This window comes from Panthera tigris, chromosome B2 (genome assembly GCF_018350195.1).
Source record: "Panthera tigris isolate Pti1 chromosome B2, P.tigris_Pti1_mat1.1, whole genome shotgun sequence".
NCBI classification, from domain to species: domain Eukaryota; kingdom Metazoa; phylum Chordata; class Mammalia; order Carnivora; family Felidae; genus Panthera; species Panthera tigris.
In genome coordinates, this window is record NC_056664.1 from 17467241 (window position 1) to 17484016 (window position 16776).

The 16776-nt window shown below is 44.5% G+C and overlaps 1 protein-coding gene across 2 annotated transcripts in view; it reads left to right on the forward strand.

Annotated features, from left to right (window-relative positions):
• Positions 1 to 16776, forward strand: part of NEDD9 (neural precursor cell expressed, developmentally down-regulated 9) — a 182126-nt gene that overhangs the window by 153614 nt on the left and 11736 nt on the right. For both annotated transcript variants that reach the window (XM_042985723.1, XM_007073106.3), the window contains one exon: positions 1261 to 1707. In XM_042985723.1, the coding sequence (XP_042841657.1) occupies positions 1261 to 1707 (447 nt within the window). The remainder of the gene's footprint in view (positions 1 to 1260; positions 1708 to 16776) is intronic.

A 16776-nucleotide genomic window follows, 5' to 3' on the forward strand; every position in this document is an offset into this window, starting at 1 on the left:
TTCTAGAGAAGCAAACAGGGGGCAGAAATCCAAACAACAACTGCCAAAAATTCCACGAATATGTAAAGTCCCAAACATGATCCGCCCAATAGGCTGTCCCTCCTCCCACAAAGGATCACCACTGCAGTGACTCAAGTGCATCCAGACACTTTAGGGAAGCACCAGAGAGATCACTTTTAGTTTTCCAAGTGCTCGTGATGAATTTATAGCATCCCGACTCCTCTCTGTGCTGGGAAGGAGCAGGCATGTGGCGATGGCTGCCATCGTACTGCGAAACATTACTGACGCCAAGAAATGAAATCTTCGGAGCCTTTGAAAGGCTTCCAAGAATGTCAGCACGTCCTGCCTGCCCGCTCTCTGCTGAATGCCTACTTTGGCTGTCTGCTTAGTACTGAATGTGCCAGACAGGCCTTCTTACAAAGGGAGAGAGTGTTTTGGGCCCATGAAAGGGGAAGGCACAGCGTTTCTGTTGTGAATGGCGAGATTCAAGAAGTGGGGGAAAAAGTGGCAGCGTGAGGAGAGGCCTTCAGGAAAGGTACAAATAAAAGAGCAAAAAAGAAAGGGATGGCATCCACCTACGTGTGGCAAATTCTGCCATCGCTCCCTGCCGTCAAATATAGAGGTGGAGACTACTGTCACGCCATGCACCAGGCTCGATTTCCATGGGGGGGAAAAAACCCCAAAAACGCTTGCTTGTAGATTCTCCCTGTATCCAAGGACTTCTTGATCAACTGAGAGTAAGAATTTTTAAGCGCTGGCAAGGCATATATGACTGTATGTTTGTTTCCATTTTCACACCAAATAGAAATGCCACTCGTACTGCTTGTTATTTGGGCTTTTCTTTGACTCTTTCTGCTTCCAATATATGAAGGGAAAAAAATGAGAAGCGTCCGCTGTAGCACTTGGAATATTTTATTCTGCAAGCTGGCTTTAAGAAAGGAAGAAAAATGTTTTGTGTAGTGAACTCTTTAACGGCGCTGCCCATAATTCCTTGGCACAGCAGCTACCGCTAGAGGAAAGAACTCTTGTGGTGTTCTGGGCTTTTCCGAGGAGGCAGTCTGATGTCATTGGTGGCAGACGCAGTACGTATGTATCTGTCTTTTGTCTGCACCATCTGTTCTTCTCCTTACAGACTATTGTTCACGTTCATTCTTCTCTCCTTTCCAGGAAGTGTGCCTCTCCATAAAAGCGTGGGATTTAGGTGTGAAAAAGGACCGAGCTAGAATTCTAACGCGATGTACATCTGTTCTCTTCTTCTAGAATCTCATGGCAAGGGCCTTATATGACAACGTCCCGGAGTGTGCCGAGGAGCTGGCCTTCCGCAAGGGAGATATCCTGACTGTCATAGAACAGAACACAGGAGGACTGGAAGGGTGGTGGCTCTGCTCCTTACATGGTCGACAAGGCATTGTCCCCGGCAACCGGGTGAAGCTTCTGATCGGCCCCATTCAGGAGACCCCCTCCAGTCAGGACCAGCCTACTTCTGGACTCACGCACCAGACCTTTGGCCAACAGAAGCTCTATCAAGCGCCAAACCCACATGGCGGCCCTCGAGACACAATCTACCAAGTGCCACCTTCCTACCAACATCAGGGGATTTACCAAGTCCCCACTAGCCATGGTAGCCAGGAACAGGATGTGTATCAACTACCGTCATCCGTGCAGAGAAGCATTGGGGGGGCTAACGGCCCCCACTTAAGCAAAAAGGTGAGTGAACGACCAACTGGATTTTTCTTCCTATTTATTTATGTTTCCATTGCACTCAGAGAAATTGAAATGTTCCCAAAACAAGAACTTGAAACTGCCAAGAAGGAAGTATGTCTTCCAAAGAGTAAGTAGACCTCAATGCCTGATCTCGGGCACCAGCTTTGCGCCATTTTCCATTCATTGGTCAGCTAAACTTTGTTCCTGTGTTGTGATAAGTTCATGTGTCATTCCAGATCATACTGGATCATTCAGTTGTTTCTCTCTTTCTGATAGATCTGCTTTTATACTTAAGCTCTGCACTCAAAAATTGTTTCCAGTCTTTTCTGTTTCTTCCTTGAGTGGTACAAGGCACCAAATTTTGTACAAGTACAACGATGCAGAAAGGACTCTCCTTTCACCAAAAGCTGAATCATGACCCTGTTTGCTTGGCTGCACAAAGAACCCACCAGAAGTAAAGGGAGCAAAGGAGCTGGAAGTAGATCATACCTACCTACTTGTCCCACAGAGTTGTTAACTTCCAGATTGACCCATTTAAAACACAGAAATGCTAGTGAATTTAGAAAGGAGACATCCTCTTGTCCTTCAAGTAATTCCTATGATAATGCTTGAGCCGGTGGGCGAAAACAGGAGAGCTAGAATTTTTAGGAAAGCATCATGTTAAAAAAAAAAAAAAAAAAAAAAGGAAGGAAGGAAGGACCTCTTCAGCACTCTGTATAATTCAAAATGCCACAATAATTTGAGATAAATAGAAATTTGTTAACCGAATTAATTTTAAGTATTTAGCGTGTGTGTGTGTGTGTGTGTGTGTGTGTATTTAAGATTTCATTTTTTTAAGTAATCTTTATACCCAGTGTGGGTCTTGAACTCACAACCCCGAGATCAAGAGTCACATGCTCCTTTCATTTAGTATATTTTTGATGCTTGTGATACATTGGTGAATTAAACAGTGAACAAAGCCTTCATGATGCTTACATTGTAGAGCCCAAATTAAAAAACAAAACAAACAAAAAAACTGTAATGTCAGGTGGAAATACACATGGGAAAGAAAATAATGTTGGTGAACTATGGGGGTGATAGCCAATACCAAGGCCACGCTTATGTAAACAGTACAACGGAGGCTTTTCTCTTTCTTTTACTGGCAAATTCCAAGGGTCTACAATGGGTCCTTTGAGGTTTGGTATTAAGAATGGACTGACTTAATGGAATAAGAAATAAGGGAAGACGCAGTTAGATAGCAGAACGAGCTTGCTGGCTCCAAGAATGCTACGTATACGTGTCCCCTGCCTCAAGAAAATCTAATACAAAGACTTTTAAAACCCATGTAAATTATGGAATGTCTATTTGCATGATAATGGAATGCTCTGTTGGACAAAAAAGGGGGGAGAATCACTGTTGGATTCCATAAATAACAAAGCCAAGAGTGTATTTCCAAATCACCTTTTATACAAAAGGAATGTATTACAAAACACTGCTCAGGAAGGGCGCCTGGGTGGCTCAGTCAGTTAAGTGGCGGGGCTCAGGTCATGATCTCACAGTTCATGAGTTTGAGCCCCGTGTCAGACGCTGCTGACGGCTCGGAGCCTGGAGCCTGCTTCAGATTCTCTGTCTCCCTCTCTCTCTGCCCCTCCCCCGACTCGCGCTCTGTCTCTCTCTCTCTTAAAAAAATGAATAAACAGTAAAAAAAATTAAAACAAAAACACTGCTCAAGAGCACCTGTGTTGCATAAGCCGAGTAGCTGTATATTAGGAGAAATTCCTCAAGAAGTGGGCACTTGTCTTTTCCAAGACAATGATCGCTGTCTGGAGGCATGGCGACTTCACCATGACCTTTCAAAATCCTTCTTACCCCAGGAGCTTTAGATTCAAAGGGAAAGCCAAACCAAGCCTCCAGCTCAGGAGGGAAAAACAGAACAGTTGAAAGGTGTAACTCTAAATAAATAGCTTCTCTCATTCTTATTCCTGGTTGTTTGCACCTTAAAAATAGCTCTCCCTCATCTGAGCTAGCTTGAGGCGGACAAGGGAGGCCGAAACAGGAAATGCTTGGCTGAAAGGTGGTGGGGTCTAAACTTTCATCACAGTTTATTTTGGCAGGAAGGTGACATGTTTTCCTTTTTTAGACTCAACCTTTTTTAGCTCCAAGTCTGAAAAGTCCTTCAGACTTCTTCCCATTTTATTTGCTGTAACTGCACTGCAGACCTGCTCCCTGGCCCTGCATCCTTTTAAAGGGGAGACACTTTGACCACGCCTCCCCTTGGGTTGATGCTGGGGTGTGCGCTTGAGCTCAGAGTTTTGTTTGCTTAATTCCAAAATCTGTGGGACATTTTATGTTTAGCAAGAAGTAGGCGATTCCGGTAGGAGGAAGCCAGCTTCTGAATTGGACCTCTGCCAGTTCATATAGGGGGTGCAACCAGACGGGGGGTGGGGAGACCTTACCAGAACTGGGGAGTAGACAATGACTGCAGTGCTAAGCTTCAACCAGTGGGGGTCTGAAGTGGTAACGTGGCCACACAGATGGACTAGTCCTGGCTTCTCCCTGCCAAACACCAAGTGTTCTACAGAATATCTTGGCCTCACCTTGAAAGTCATTTTAGTGACTCTGGTTCCCTACACTGCCTGCCTCCATCCTGTCCACTGGGCCACTGGCGTGAACCCCCATGGGCTTGAGGAGGAAGAACCTCTTCCTTCCTTTCCTCTCCTTCTCTTCCTTCCTTCCTCTTCTCTCTCCCTCCCTCCCCCTTCCTTCTCTCTCTTGCTTGCTCTCGCTCCTGCTGTTTCTCTCTCTCCCTTCTTTCCCTTCCTCCCTTCCTTCCTTCCTCCCTTCCTTCCTTCCTCCCTTCCTTCCTTCCTCCCTTCCCCCCTCCCCCCCTTCCTTCCTTCCATCCTTCCATCCTTCCATCCTTCCATCCTTCCTTCTTCCCTCCTGGTGGAGATGGCTTGGCTGCTCTAAAAATATAATTTTAACCTTCTAGGCAATAATAGCTGCTTGAAAAACCTCTGTCAACATCCGCCTCTCTGTAGGAATCTTATCAGTGGGTGAGAATCACAGTACTGACTTAAGCCAAGGCCCCAGGAGTTAATCCGAGTGCAGCAAGAATCAGGAGGGCTTCTTGGGTTTTGTTTTTGTTTTGTGTTTGTTTTGAGTTCTCCTTGTAGCTGACTCGCTACAAGTTTTCTCTTTACTTTCCCATCTTTTAAAGGGTGGTGAGCCTAGCGCTAGACGTTTCTGGTAGTTTAAGCGATGGTCCCTAAAAGCTGTTCCAGAAGAAAAAGAGGAGGGCAGTGGAGCTTATTCTAAACCACTAAAGGGAGCTTTTGGGGAACATAAGAATCATCTGGAGAGGTAGGGAAGGTGAGTTGAAATGCAGATTTCCAGGCCGTCCTCACCAGGGATTCTATTCCTGGGGCCTGGGATCTGCCCTGGGGTGAGCTCCTCCACTAGTTCTGAGAGAGGGGATCCAGGACTTCATTTTGAGAAACTCTGTGAAGTGACCATGAGGGCGGTTGGCTGTGTTCCCATCTGATTGTGATGCGGGACTTTCCATAGTTAAAGATTCCCTTGATGTTGCTACAGAATATGGGCTTCAGGAGTTTTATCCACTAATGAATCATTTGAGAGGAAAGACAAAATTCTGCCTTCTATCACTTCAGCTTTGCTCTTTGGCAACCTGCAGCCTCCACCCACCTAAGAAACCTCTACCCATCCCAACGACGTTATGCGACATGCACCACTTACTACGTCAGGGGCTAGAAAAAGAAGGATAAGGATATAATCCCCACCCTTTTACGAAACAAGACAGCATCCATGTTGTGCCAAGAGCATGGTCTTTGGCGTTAGGCTGACCCCTGGCTCTCTTCCTTCGTAGCTGTCCATCCCTTGGCAAGTTACTCAACTTCCCCAGGCTTTTGTTTCTCCATCTGTGAAATGGGAACAATCACAACTGCCTCACAGAGTTCTTGTGAGAATTGAATACAACAGTCTACAGAAAGGATCTGGCCCGGAGCTGAACATAGCAGGGGGCTTAAAAAAATCAGTTCCTCTTCCTTGTTTGTCTTTCCTTTTCTCAGACTTTGTTTCGAAGGGCCTCAGCCCTGTTTGTGTTTCTGAATGTACATCAGATGGGCACGTACTTTATTGCTAGCACATATGCTGTTCCTTTGAGCGCGTGGCTCTCTCTTTGGTTCTACAAGAATTTTGCACGGAGTAGAAAAGAACGCTTAAAGTTATCTGGAAACCATATACACTGACACCTTTCTTAATTTCATTGGCCTTTTTCACTCTGCGTTTGTGTGCAGTGCCGTTTTATCCATGAGGCATTGCGGGCAGAATGCCCAGGGCCTACAAGAATGTTTGAGAGCTCAGATTAAAAAAAAAAAAAAAAAAAAAAAATTGACTCCTAGGTATGACACACCAAGACTGCAAAGTGTAAATCAATAAACATTTACACAAATGTGCAGAAAGCCACTTAAGGTCAACCTCATTAATTGTTACATTTACGGCTCATAGCTATTTGATTATATTTGAAAACAATTTGTAGGTTAGATTCTTCTTGCTTTGCGAAGATTTCTAAATATGCCCTGTGATTGCCAAGAACTCACAGGCAATTTTAAATTAAATGAGTTACTCATAGTCCAATCATTTGGAAAGCTAAACTGTGTGTATTTTTTAATGTTCTCAATTTTTTACAAGTGACAGTTCTACTTAATAAGGGACTACGGTTGGGAGTGGAGCCCCCACACGTCTAAAAGCCTCTAAAATAGCCTCGTTTTTCTGCTTCATAGATCAGTTAAACTGCCATCTGAGTTGGTCCATTCTGTGCCTTGATGGGAATAGAGAACTATGCGTGTTTCTGATTACTTTCTGGACATGTCGCTTTTATTCCCAACTGATGGAATTAGGTCTGTTTTGCATCCTTCTGAAGATCAGTTTTGAGCTAAATTATAAGCTCCATAAAGGCAGGCAGGGTTCAAGGCTGCCATTTACTTATGTCATTTACATATACAGCATTTACTGCTATAGGCTGAGCTCATAGCCAAGTGTCAGCACACAGCTAACAGCCACTGAACGAATGAACAAGGCGGAAGCAAGAAACGAAGTGTCTAATTTGAGTTGACTTTTAAGTAAACTGAAAAGTGGTTCCGATCTTATCACCCATCGGACGATCACGCACTGTTCAAGTCTTATCACCCAGCTCATTACCATCTGTGGTGATTATGTGTCAGATTCCATATGGTAGTTTTCCCCCTAGAAGTGTCTTGGAGAACGCCACCATCTCTTTTCTGGAATTATAACCATCTATACACAACAAGTGAGCATTCAAAGCATGAATGATGTGAAGTTCAGCTTGTCTGAGAGCCTAGCTTTTACACATTTTGCCCAGCGGAGACAAGATTAGTTAACGCTTCTGTCCTTACCTAAAGAGGAGAACTGCACTTTTTTTTACTGAGGAGTAGAGCTGCCTTTGCATAATTCTGTTACTTACTGAGAATGCCTTCCCTCCTCTATTCTATCTGTAAACTCCTGTTCATCCTTTAAAGCCCATTTCAAGGTTCATCTCCTCTTACAGAGCGTCCTCTCTGCACGCCAGCAGTTTTCTCCCTCCTCTGTGGTCCCCAGAATATGTTGTACTTTTCACTTAATCTCAAGGGAGCTCATGGGTTCATCAAAACACTAATGGCCTGCCATCACAATGTGTATGATGGGCTAGGCTGGAGCTAGTAATGCATTGGTGGTAGCACTCAGAAAACTCAAGTAACAGGGCGCCTGGGTGACTCAGTCGGTTAAATGTCCGACTTAGGCTCAGGTCATGATCTCGCAGTTCGTGGGTTTGAGCCCCGCATCCGGCTCTGTGCTGACAACTCAGAGCCTGGAGCCTGCTTCAGATTCTGTGTCTCCCTCTCTCTTCTGCCCCTCCCCTGCTCATACACTCTGTCTCTGTCTCTCTTTCTGTCTCTCTCCCTCTCTCTCAAAAATAAATAAACATTAAAAAAATTAAAGAAAACTCAAGTAACATTAAGGTTTATCTAGACCCCATTACATCATCTCTAAAAACCATTTCTTACCTTCCAAAATGGGACATGGCTGAATGTTGGCAGGAGATGATGAAAAGATTTTAGCCAGGTCTTCCGGGTCCATTCCTGAAAGGTAACATAAGAACCAGAAATAGATTCACTACAATATTTGTACCTTCTTAGACACTGAGTCATCATGAATTACACACACACACACACACACACACACACACTCTAACCCAAAGCCATTGATTGGTTAGGGAACCGAGGATTTCCCATATTGGGATTTGAAGCATTGTGAAATCTGGTTGCTCACGGCAACACTCCATTACCAGCCAACTAACTCCTATATATTAGCAGTATGATTTGTCTACCAACAAGTAAAAATAGATTTAGAGGAAATGAAATCTCCCCAGGAAGATAAACTCTGACTTCACCTCACTTTCCTTTGTTGCCTTCTTATACACACACACACACACACACACACACACCCTGAAAAACAGCAGGGAGAATCAGAGTTTGACAGGGCACTAGGTACATCTGGTTTCTTCATTTATAAACTCAATGAAGTATGACTATGTTTCAGAATTGTGCATCGCTATATAAAGATAATCCAAATTTAAACGATTTTCCCCCTCAATACATGGCTCCAGGGTCTGTGTGGAGGAGTGAACGTTCATCTAAAATCCCTACCCACAAGGGTCAAGATGAATTTTAAATCTTACACAGAACTGGAGGTCCTTGAGCACTTAGGGGCAGGACTTTATGAGCTTACTTTGAAAATGAGAAGTCTCTCCTCCCAGCCGAGCCACCCACGCCGGGGGAATGAGCAAACTGTAACACCTCCCTAAAAATGTACAAAGGTCTTTTTTTGTTTGTTTGTTTGGTCAATGCCAAGGCCTTCTAACTCAGTTGCAGTTTGTCACAAAGCTTAGAGATAGTATATATTTCTATGAGTGCATTAGCAACTCCTTAGGAACCCACACCAAAGCAAACAAAGGTAATTTTCTTTCATTTTTCAATGATTTCATGCTATGTGAATGTGCTTATCACAGTGAATAGGTCAGATATTGTGTGTGGTATGATGTCTGGCTGAGTGGATAATGCTGTATTTGTGAGGGAAAGGAAAGAATGCATTTGTTTATTTGATTTGATGATAAAACCGAGACTTAATATTGGTTGAACGCATCTTTAAAAGCAGGCTTATGTTGGGGTGCCTGGGTGGCTCAGTCGGTTAAGCGTCCCACTCTTGGTTTCAGATTAGGTCATGATCTCATGGTTCGCGAGATCAAGCCCCGTGTCAGGCTCTGTACAGATAGGAACTTGCTTGGGATTCTCTCTCTCTCTCTCCCTCTCTCTCTGCCCCTTCCCTGCTCTCTCTCTCTCTCAAAATAAATAAACTTAAAAAATAACAGCCTCGTGTGGGTGCCTTGTGGAAAAAGCTAGATGCCGTCAGAAGTACACTTGCTTCTCAAGAATGCCACCCACCCAGTTGTCAAGGGACACTTCTAGAGAGGTATGCTGCTCCTGTTGAAGGAGTCAGGGTGTGACTCACTTAGGACAATGTGTCTCCTCTAAAAGTTCTATGTAACTCCAGTAATATCTGTAGAGTACCAAGGAATCCTCTGTTTAAAGGGACTCCAGAGAAGGTCCATTCTTGAAGCAAAGAATCTTCGGCAATGCCATAATCACATCTGATTTATCGGAGTAAATTTTATTTGGTTTTCTTAAAGCAGAGTGTGCTTAAACGAATTATTTATCATAATAGCTATTTATTTTCAAATGCACCACCAACTGACTGCATGGCCTTTAGCATGCTATCAAGTGGCTCATTTTTCAAGATAGTTGTAGAACTAAAGTGGGGGTAACCCAAAAGTGCCCTGGAGCCCTGGCTCCATGTTAGGGACCTTATATCCATAATCTCATCTGATCTTCTCAATAGCCTCATAAGATGTTCATTACGACCTCATTTTACAGGGGAGGAATCTGAAGTCTGAGAGGTTAGTTAACTTGTTGAAGGACATCCCTCTAGTAAGAGGCAGCATTGATATTTGAACTCACATCTGTCCAGCTAACGGTTGATGTTGCCCAGCCCTAAAATAGGAAGGCATGTTTAGGACACTTTTTCAGCAGTTCCAGCTCATCAGAGTCCTGGGTGCTAAACAGCATCCACTGGGCCAGGAAGAATGAGAGGCACTTCGGAAGGCTCCCATCCCAGATCAGGAGAGTAGCCTCCGTGCTGAGGGAATGTGGGTTTAGGAAGGTGGGAAATTCCCACCACCCAGGTACAGTGGTCAGTTTCATGGCAGGCTGATCCAGAAGTCCTGAGCAGATGATTAAGGGGATGTAAAGACCGTGGTACCACCGAGAACATTGCTGTGCTGGCTTTCTCTCTCATTGGAAATACCACCTTGTCACATGACTTCAAATTGGTCCAAATGGAGGACTTCATGTAACCAGACACAATTGTCCCCGTTTATCCACCATTTTGCTCTCACGATTTCTGTTACCCATGGTCAATCATGGTCCGGAAGCAAATGATCCTCCTTGTCACGTACGGACATTCCCCTCACCTGACATCTCTTCACGTAGGCATTTTATCATCTCACATCATTCTCAGAAGGGTGCGTACAGTACAATAGGAATATTCTGAGAGAAGGAGACCACACTCACATAACTTTTATTATAGCATATCATTATAATTGTTCTATTTTGTTATTGTTGTTGTTAATCTCTGACTATGACAAATTGATAAATTAAACTTTATCATAGGTATGTATGTACAGGAAAAACATAGTGTATATATAGGGCTCGGTACTAACCATGGTTTCAGGCACCCACTGGTAGTGGGGGGGTGGGGGAGGTCTTGGAACACATTCACAAGGGATGAGGGGAGACTGCTGTATAGTTAAATCTCCCAGAATGGTCTTGCCAGGGAGAGGGGACCCCCCCCAAAATTTAAGATACCCAGATTTCAAGTTTTGCTTCTCAAGCAAGGAAGTGAGTTTCTTCTCAAGCAAGGAAGTGAGTTACTTTCCCAATTTCAGGAAAGTACTAAATTCCTAGTAAATTTCTAATCTGTCTTGCTAATGTCAGCAACAGGAACACTGAGAAAAGTAGTATGTGCCCAGCCAACCAGGTTCTCATTTACTTTGCTGTCATTAACCGTCTGAATAACCTCTCTGAACTTCAGTTCCCTGAACTGTGAAATGGGGAGTAGGGTTGAATTGTCTCTAATGGTCTTTGCTAAAATTTTATGATCCAGATATCCTTATCTGATTCTTTCCCAGAGTCACTTGAAAAGTTTAATAAAATGACTTGACCTCAAGATTCTTTAAAACACAACACAAAACAGGGGCGCCTGGGTGCCTTGGTCGGTTAAGCGTCCGACTTCAGCTCCGGTCATGATCTCATGGTCCGTGGGTTCGAGCCCCGCGTCGGGCTCTGTGCTGACAGCTCAGAGCCTGGAGCCTGTTTCAGATTCTATGTCTCCCTCTCTCTCTCTGCCCCTCCCCTGTTCATGCTCTGTCTCTCTCTGTCTCAAAAGTAAATAAACGTTAAAAAAAAAAATTAAAAAAAAAAACACAACACAAAACAACAACAACAAAAACAAGACACGCAGGCAGTGATATAAATTTCGAGCTGACTCCCTACGTTTTGGCCAATCTTTTTACTCTTCCTGTAGGAGGCAGTCCACCTTCCCATCTAGAAATCGCAGTCACCTCTAGAAGATTGAGCTGTGGCGACAGAAGGCAGGGAACAGGTGGAACACAGGAGGGAGGGTAGGGGTATGCTGAGCCAGGGAGAATCAGAGTTCTCACCCTGTCCCCCTACGTGGGAACATTTCCAGAGAGCATCTTGTTAAGGAGAACTGTCTTCCCTGCTTTGCTACCAAAAGCTAAGAGAGTGTTTCATCCTAGACCTTGTCATTTTCTTCCCATTTTCCTGTGTTTAATCTTCTCGAATAAGGCAGAGGCCCTTGGTGGGTCAGGTGTCTCTCGAAGCGACATCCCTGCCGCAGAACCAAGTTCTGCCACGTGCGTGGTTTGTTCCATCAGCCATTGCATCTTGTCTCCCAGTGAAGCCGTGGGAGGAACCGAGAGCGCTAGGCATTTGGGTCTAGAAATTCTCATGCCTTGATCCCTTTCCATAATCACATCCTCTTCAGGGCGGTCTATGAGCATCTCTCTAAAATGCATTTCAGGGGCGCCTGGGTGGCTCAGTCAGTTGAGCGTCCGACTTCGGCTCAGGTCACGATCTCACAGTCTGTGGGTTCGAGCCCCGCGTCAGGCTCTGTGCTGACAGCTCAGAGCCTGGAGCTGTTTCCAATCCTGTGTCTCCCTCTCTCTCTGCCCCTTCCCCAGTCTCACTTTGTCTCACTCTGTCTCTCAAAAATAAATAAATAAATATTAAAAAAATTTTTTTTTTAAATAAATAAAATAAATAAAATGCATTTCAAAATCTAGATTTAGTGCTCGGTGGCCTGTTGCATTTATTTGGACATCAAAAGAACCAGAATGCCCATGCCGTTACAGTTCTCAAAGAGCATTTCGGTCCGCGGCATATAAAAAATGACTGGGGCACCCAGCTCTGTCACGGGTCACGTTCGGCTTTGTCCAGAGGAAGACCTCAGCCCCTGAGGAGCCCCGACGTCACTTCCCACCATGTCCTTTCACGTTAAATCCTTCTAGCTGCTCTTTGGCGTTTGGTCCCTCCATAACTAAATATTGCTTTAGCACTTGCTGCACAAAGAGCTTCCAGAAAGCAGCAGGGGAGGCATGCTAGAGGCTTGACAATCGGGGCACTGTTTCCATTGAGTGTTTGGCCTCCTCAATGCTGTGTCCAATGAAAGTGACCCAAGAGCCCCGTTCCACTTCTGAGCCTTCGGTCGTGACTTTCTCCTCATTTGGAAAAAGAGACTGGCCGCGACGTAGACTGGCTCGCAAAAGGCTTGGTTCTCGCATGAAATCAGATGTCGAGATGCCTTTAAAGGAAAGTAAATCACCGCCCAAATACAGAGGGGGAGAAACCTCCATGAGCACAAGAGAAGCATTAGGAAGGGTAAACTGTGCACTTGGCCCGTGAGGGTGTAGTTTTAAGGCCAGACTGCGTTTTCATTATATTGTTGCTGTGCGAATAATAAATGAGCTCACTGCTACACCCAAGCTGGGCAGAGAGAATTTATAGAGAATTAATAAATCCAGTGTAGGCAACATGTGGTCTTTCCTCCCGTCATAGAAAAGAAACTAGTAATCTTGGATTTTAAACAGACAGACCTCTATAACTTTGCACTTTCGGAAACCTGGATCCAACTTCTAATGGGCAGGCAGTGATAATAGTGATGTTTCTCTTCCTAAGGGTTTTCTTTAAAGGGAAAGGGTCACACAGTTCATGGGCTTTAAGACAAAGAGGTTGTTATAAGATCTCATAAATACTGCGGGGGTTCTGTTCATGCTTTTTAAGGGCATTTACGTGAAAGAAGTCCTTTCCAGCAAGCAGTCTGAGAAATCTAAAGACTCTCGTTAATGCATGAAACCCAGAGATAGTATAAATAAAACAGGGGGCTCGGGGAGATTAGAGCTCGAAAGGAAGCAATCTAATTTTGCTTTCCACATAAGCCAAAACAAAGAGAAAAAATGCAAATGGCTGACTGCTAATTGGTGAGGCCTACTTTTGAATTCAGACAACCTCAGGTACTGTTAACGGTGAAGTTATAAATCTGTAGTGTAATTATTATGGCACAGCAGTACTTTTTAACTTCTCCTCGATTACTCATTATATTTCCTGAGCACCACCTGGGTTGCCTAGTTCTTGACTAGGCCCTGGGGCGGAACACCAGGAGCCCGTTCCACACGTTCCTGCTCTGCTAGATTGATGGGAAAACTCCACTGGTCAATTTTCAAGGCATTATCTGGATATCAGGAGAAAGGATTGTGTCATTCTGGCCATTGCTGATGTTGCTTTGGAATGTAGAGACTTAGACCCAGAGAATTAAATCATGGGACACAGCAACTAGGACAGTTACAAAAGATGCCTCCCTCCCCTTCCACACGGGATTTCCTGTTATTCTTTAAAAATTCTGTTAAAGTTGGGGAACCTGGGTGGCTCAGTCAGTTAGGCATCCGACTTCAGCTCAGGTCATGATCTCACGGTCCGTGAGTTCGAGCCCCGCATTGGACTGTGCGGACGGCTCAGAGCCTGGAGCCTGCTTCTCATTCTGTGTCTCCCTCTCTCTCTGCCCTCCCATGCTCACTCTCTGTCTCAAATAAATAAACATTTCAAAAAGAAAAGGTGAAAAAGAAAATTCTGTTAAAGCTATACAAAATTACATTTTTGTGATTTTTGTAACTTTTGAAACAGGCATCTCTCAAATGCAGAAGTATGAGCAATAATATTGGTAATAATACTCCAGAACAGTTCACCTGTGCTCCTCCCCATCCTATCTCAGTCCCTCATCTGTTCCACCCAATTCTTTCTGTCAAACAGTAGGATTTTTCCGCTTCCTTTGCACTGTTTCTGTTCTTCCTTATGGTTGCCGGTAGCATGACAGGAGGGAAGGAAACAAAACAGGGTTGAGTGTTGGAGGAGAGAGATGAGAAGTTGCCATAAGTGGTGAGCGGTAGGGCTGGCGTCAGAAGGAAGCATGGCACAACATGGCAGGAACTGAGACCCTATTAGTCGGCTCCCATAGGATTCTCAGGGCGAGGAGGGTCTGCCTTCATGATTGGCACAGCCTGTTCCCTCCTGCCTCCCATGGCGTGCCAATGAACTGGTGGCCTGCAGCTGAGAAGCTAACATCTCCCTCACCCCAGGGCCTCCACAGCAGCTACGCCCCACTCCCAGGCACCTGCCAGCTGGCTCCCCTTTCAGGGGGTAGAGTGGATGCCCAAAGAGACTTGCTGAGACCTTGGCCCTATTGATATCATGTGAGCAGGAGTTGTTCTGAGAGAAAGTGTTTTCTTCTAGACATTCCAGTTGGGAATGTGCCCTACTTCTTGGTGAGATCCTCTTGATAAACCCGGCTTGTGATCTTCCACTGAAAAGACCTTGTCTGAAGAAAAATTCAATAAGGTGTCCTGGGCTTGGGACCTCCATGTTTCTCTTGGATAGTAGGTTTATTTCGAAGTCTCATAAAGCGTGTTTTCTCCTGGGGTTCTCCACTGAAGTGTCTTGGGCTGTTATGGTGATAACTGTGACAATGACAATACTGATATGACCACAGTAAAATGGTCACCCAAGTAAATCTACTGATGGTCATCAAGAACCAAAGTCTCTTGTCACTTATTGCTTTGATTTGAAATTCCCATTGCCTCATAGACCTCACTAGGAACAGTCTATGCTTTGTAAAGATTAATTTATTTCTATTTGACTTATATCTCACTGATTAAATCTTGTTTGCTCCCGTGGTTTAATCATAAAACATTGTGAAAGCAAACAGCCTCGAAGTCTGTGATCACTAAGACACAGACCACGTCCTCATCATATAAGGAAGAAAGCAAGAATCCTCTGTTGTTTCTCTTCTTCCATTGTCTTGTCTCCTGTATTCCTGGTTATCTTTGCATAGTGGACATTGTATTTTTGAATATTTGTAAGGAATAATTTAAAGCCCATAAAGATGTTCTCTAATTCCAGACAGGATTTTCTTTCCTTCTGCCAGCCTCACAGCCACACATAAATCTAATTTCAGGCTTTGAAATGTTCTTACCAACTCCAGTGAGTGAAAACCTGGCTTTAGCTGGTGCAAGGGTGGGTTCCCTTCTGGGTTAACTCTGACTTTTACATGCAGCCCTTAGGATCCCAACCCAAAGAGGGGATGGGTATCAGAGTCTCATCCTTGGTGAGCCCTAGAGTCTGATACCCCACTCACCCAAAGAAGCAGTGAAAAGACACACTGTGGCCTCTCCGACGCCTGTCCCAGATCAACAAATGCCACCAGGAAAAAAAGCAGCCTCAAAATTTGGGCTTACCTCTGGGGCCACTTCAGCATCCAATGGTTGATTTTGGCTCACGTCACAATCTCACTGTTCGTGAGATAGAGCCCTGCGTCAGGCTCCTCACGGACAGCGTAGAACTCTCTCTCTCTTGGAGATTCTCTTGGAATTCTCTCTCTCCCTCTCTCTGCCCTCCCCTGGTTTGTGCATGCACACATGCGTGCACTCTCTCCCTCTTTAAAAAATAAATAAACTTTAAAAAAAAATTGGGGCTTACCTCTATGAGTTCCTTCTCTACTCCCAAATTTGGACCTGATAACTCTTTACTATCTTGTAGTGCTTTAATGCTATTAAGAAGATTTTTAGTATCTTTTCCTCATTTTTTTAAAAGCTGTCTTCAGTAGGATGATTGATCTGAATTCCCTGGTCCACAATTTAAGTCCAAAAGTGGAATCTGTATAATGCAGGTGACAATTATAATAAAAACAACTAAGGCTTAAGGGGTTTACTCTATGCCGGGTACCTTATGTCCTTGATCGCATTTAATACACTAATAGGCTATAAGTATTATTATTTCCATTCTACTAATAAGGAAACTGGCTTCAAATGGACAGATGCCTTGGTCATGCTCTCACGTGTGCTAGAGTCAGCCTGCCTGAGTCCAGCTTATATTTTCAGTCACTCCCCCCATCAGATCTAATCCTTCTTTCAAGGAGCTAAAGACCTAGTGTGGCCATGGCCTTTGACACTCAGCTTCTCGTGACACATGTCAGAAGTCCTGTTCCTTTCCATTGTATTTTCCTTCCAATATTAAGGTAAAATGCAGAGTTTGTTTTGATTTCTTTTTGCCAGACCTCCTCCCCCCTCCACCCGCCATATGTTTCTAGCATGTGGCTGAGAAGAACGCCGATGTTCATGTCACACACGGGCTCTAGACCGGGGAAAAGGAAACCAGCTAGCAGTCCTTGTTGGCCTCCAGTTGTGGTTTGTACCAAGTAGTGGTGTAGGCGATCATTCTTCCATGGTTTCTGATTTCTCGATTGGATCTAAGATTCACTCAGCTTTTTTGGCTTCTTCACTTGCCTGACGTTACTGCATGGCTGATCCAGCCAGCTCTGCCCCTTATCCCA